This window comes from Centruroides sculpturatus, unplaced genomic scaffold (assembly GCF_000671375.1).
Source record: "Centruroides sculpturatus isolate CEXI.00-Female unplaced genomic scaffold, Cexi_2.0 scaffold5691, whole genome shotgun sequence".
NCBI classification, from domain to species: domain Eukaryota; kingdom Metazoa; phylum Arthropoda; class Arachnida; order Scorpiones; family Buthidae; genus Centruroides; species Centruroides sculpturatus.
Genome location: NW_019389778.1, coordinates 1 through 4,041, shown reverse-complemented (window position 1 = coordinate 4,041; position 4,041 = coordinate 1). Strand labels below are relative to the sequence as shown.

The 4,041-nt window shown below is 21.9% G+C and overlaps 1 protein-coding gene across 1 annotated transcript; it reads right to left on the bottom strand.

Moving 5' to 3' along the window:
- Positions 1-435: 435 nt before the first annotated feature.
- On the bottom strand, positions 436-3,934 carry LOC111617357 (ras-related protein Rab-32B-like). Its single transcript, XM_023358659.1, has 4 exons — positions 3,792-3,934; positions 1,317-1,349; positions 982-1,078; positions 436-771 (listed from the first exon to the last, which is right to left on the bottom strand). Exons 1-4 carry the CDS (start codon positions 3,904-3,906, stop codon positions 711-713), a joined length of 306 nt encoding a protein of 101 aa, XP_023214427.1. The 5' UTR covers positions 3,907-3,934; the 3' UTR covers positions 436-710.
- Positions 3,935-4,041: the final 107 nt, after the last annotated feature.

Sequence of the window (4,041 nt, the reverse complement as noted above, 5' to 3'; positions counted from 1 at the left end):
TATTAATTCTTGCATATATAGTTAAGTTACAATTTATCATAATGTTAAAATTTGGATTATAAAAATATCAGAAACTATTCATAAACATTTTCATACATATAATTGGACTAAACATATTTCTACAGTTATACACACTACAGTATTTAGATCTTAGTTACTAGGCATAAGAGATTTTATAAAAATTTGATAATTATTAAAAATATACCAGAATTAAAAAATTGTAGAATAAAAACTAAAGATTCAATATATGCTTCATTGGAAATTTTAACAAATTTAGTTTTTTAAGTAAATTATTTACTTATACTATTATAGATACACAATATGTTCTAAATAAATTTAATTATAAATACCAAAAGTTATAGTAATATAAAAATTACAAGTTTATATTTCTTCAATTATTGAAGAATAAGAAGATAATGAAACACTTATCACAGATTATAAATAGAAATTATAAGAATAGTGCATAAAATAATTGGAAATATATGAATTGATTGTTCCTAAATAAGGTAGTCTTTTATCTGTACATGTTATCCAATATCCCTTTCTTTTTATTTGGGATATAACTCACTTTTCTAATGTTAAACCAAACCATTCCAGACATCTCTCCTTGTGCAGACATGTCAATGCACTAAATCTGCATATTTTTTTTTTTTTATTTACAAGAGATATTAATTTGTGTAATTAAATTATCAATTTTATTAATTTTATACTTACGCATATCTATAATATACTTGAGTCATGTGTCCAAATCTTTCATGACCAGCTATATCCCTAATTTGTTTAAAAAATATATTTTTAAACAAATCTCTATCAACATTAGCAAAAATCATAATAAAAACAATATTCATTAAAAAGTAAATAGTAATATATAACATTTACAATTATTTATTATATTATCCATTAAATTTTAAATTTGTTTACTTGGGTATATTTTATAAATTATAAAGTCTAAGACATTTATTTAATTATACAGACACCTACCAAAGCTGCAAAGTGATTGATTTCTTATTGTTCCATAAGATTGTTTTGATAGCAAAATCAACTCCTATTGTAAGTTTGTAATAATGAGAGAATACACCTAAAACATGTGATTTGAATAAATTATAAAAATAATAAAATAAAGTATATATACTGAAACTTATAAAATTGTAATATTCAAATTAATTTAATTTATTAAAAAAATTGACACTATTTTTAGCATCTCTACAGTTTTAAAAGAAATATAAAACTTGTACTTTTTTACAAGATATTTTTCCTTCTTTTAAGATACATTAAAATGTAACAGAATATGAAAATTATAATTAAAATTTTCTTACCTTCTGTATATCTTCTTATAATTGCTGTTTTTCCTTTATGAAACAAATATATCAAAACAAAATATTTACTTACTATAGACTATCATCATATTTATAAAAAAATTACATTTTTTTACTTTAAACAACTTGATTATGTAATTTTAAAATATTAAAAACTATACGATTTAACATGCAAGTATTGCAATTTAACATTTTTAAAATACAGTAATGGACATTAAAGCAAATCAAACTACTGTTTTAATAAAATGTGTTTTAATTTTTATTAGTTTTGTAATTAGCTAGTCAATGACTTTCATCTTAATTGAAAACATAAGCAAATAAGTTTTATCAAGACTGCTATACCTATTTGAATATCCTCTAACTTAAATTTTATACAGTAATGATAAAAACAATTATTAGTTTCAAAATTCAAGAAAACTCTAAAAATATTTAACAAGAAAAAATTTTTAATATCTCTATAACAGTAGATAAAAGGAGCCAGAAACCCAAATGGACAAGGATGAACTAACAAGATGACGTAAGATTTACCATTCCAATTTTAAAGAAGAATTTTTTTNGACGTAAGATTTACCATTCCAATTTTAAAGAAGAATTTTCTTAATATTTATTGGTTTTTTTGTGTTTTTAAGGAACTTTATAAATATAGGCAGTTGTGTAGCCTAAAAAGGAAGGTCCAGCTGTCTGTACTTTGTTCTAGAACATTGTAAAAATGGTAATCGTCTGAAATATATATTTTTAGAGCGACTTTGTCTTTAATTTGTAAAAAAAAAATCTCTATAACAGTAAATAAGCAAAATAAAAATGAAATTACAGTACTGAAAAATAAACAAACTTTTACTCATTCTTCAAAATAATAAGGTTGTGTCATTTTTAATAGATTATTAATTATCAGAGTCAGATCAAATTTGATGGATAATTATTAAGTATAGCAATTACATTTAATATATGTGAAATCATCAAGTTCTCATACTAATTGAAAATTTTTTTAAAGTCATAGTTACACTACATCCCTCTTCATTATAAATTGAGTTATTCAGGCAAAAGTTTATGAAGTTTCAAATTTTGATGAGATAACAGAAGGCTATGATAATTTACAACAGGAAAGAGAAATATATAATTTAATATGATTAAAAACTTAGTTTTATTTATATCATAAGAATGCCTAATTGGAAATATCAAGACTGAGAACAGGAATTATGAATCTATGGACAGGGTCTTTGCCAAAATACTATATAACAATTTTCTAGAAAACTGAAGAAAGTGATCTTCAATATTTAAAGCATCATTAATATTTTTTCTATAATTTAATTATGTTATTTAATGTAAATTGAAATTATTTCTTTAACTTTTTCTTCTGTATAATTTTTTAACCTATAAAAAATTGTCAATTAACAATATAAAACCAAACTTATCTTAAAATGTTAGAACAAACATGAAAATAGTGATATGAGTGTATTGTAATTATTTTGTTTTGATGCAAACATAGTTAAAGCATATAATCATCATCAATCTTGTTAATAATTGATTAGTTATCACCAATACTATGAAAAGAATCCTTATTAAAATATCTCACTTCCTCAAAAACGATAAAGTTATTTTTTCATCAATTAATCTTTAATCCTTTATAGAACTAGGATATAAGACAGATCTATAATATATTACTAAACTATTAAAGAATAGAAAAAGATAACTGTTGGGTAATGATTATGCTGCCAATGTGTGGGGAAGTGATTCAACTTTCTGCCATCTGATTTAATCTGATCTGATAAGTATGAAGTATTAAGCAACGAGTGTTTTAAACCATCAGTCACCATTTGCCTCTTAATTAATATTTCAAACAATTCAGTAATATAAGTAAGTTATGATCAACTATAGTTTTGACTCATTATGAAAACATATTTTAAATTTTTAAAGATTATCAAAATTAAATTTATTTACTCCTGCTTTTATTTATAAACTTGATTTTGCAAACTTGCAGATAAGCTCCTAAAGAAGTTTATTTTTAAGAATTTGTAAAATCATGTTTTTAAAAAAAAGGAGTAAGTAAATTTAAATTTTGATTTTTTAATAAATAAAAACTTTATTATAATCAGTAAAACTTGGCACGATATTTAAATATATCTATGAATTTTGTTTGTTAAAGATACCAAATATTTAATTTTGTTTGTAAAATGTTTTTAGATCTTTTTGAGCAAACTTTAGAATATCTAATGTAAAGTAGTTTGTACTAAGTACAGCATACATCTGTTTATCAGCATAAATTTTAAAACACTGGTTTAAATCATTTCTACTTTTCTAAAAAATAGTTAAAAGTAATTAGATATTTTATAAAGTATGTTTATTTGAATAGTTTTCATTAATGTGAAAAAGCATCTAATAAATTTTTAAAATAAGATTTCAATAAAATGAAAAGCAATTTAAAATTTTATTAAAAAAAAATAAATAAATAAAAACTAGTAAACAGATTTCACTTACCAACACCAAAATCTCCAATAACTAAAACTTTAAAAAGTAATTCTTCTACATCAAAATCACTAAATCCATTAACCATATTAGTTTTGTCAGTAGAAGTAGGAGCAATCACAGCCATTATAAATACTATTATTATATATCACATTTATCTGAAAATATAAACACAACTGTAATAAATTTTTGAATAATTTTTTTGGTATTTTTCCAGCATTCTGAAAACTAGTAAACAGATTTCACTTACCAACACCAAAAT

Excerpts from the sequence above, each read along its gene's own strand:
- LOC111617357 (XM_023358659.1), bottom strand. The coding sequence starts at position 3,906 with ATGGCTGTGATTGCTCCTACTTCTACTGACAAAACTAATATGGTTAAT. Across the intron at positions 1,079-1,316 it reads TATAAGAAGATATACAGAAG|GTGTATTCTCTCATTATTAC; the intron begins GTAAGAAAATTT and ends CACATGTTTTAG. Across the intron at positions 772-981 it reads TCAATCACTTTGCAGCTTTG|GGATATAGCTGGTCATGAAA; the intron begins GTAGGTGTCTGT and ends TAAACAAATTAG.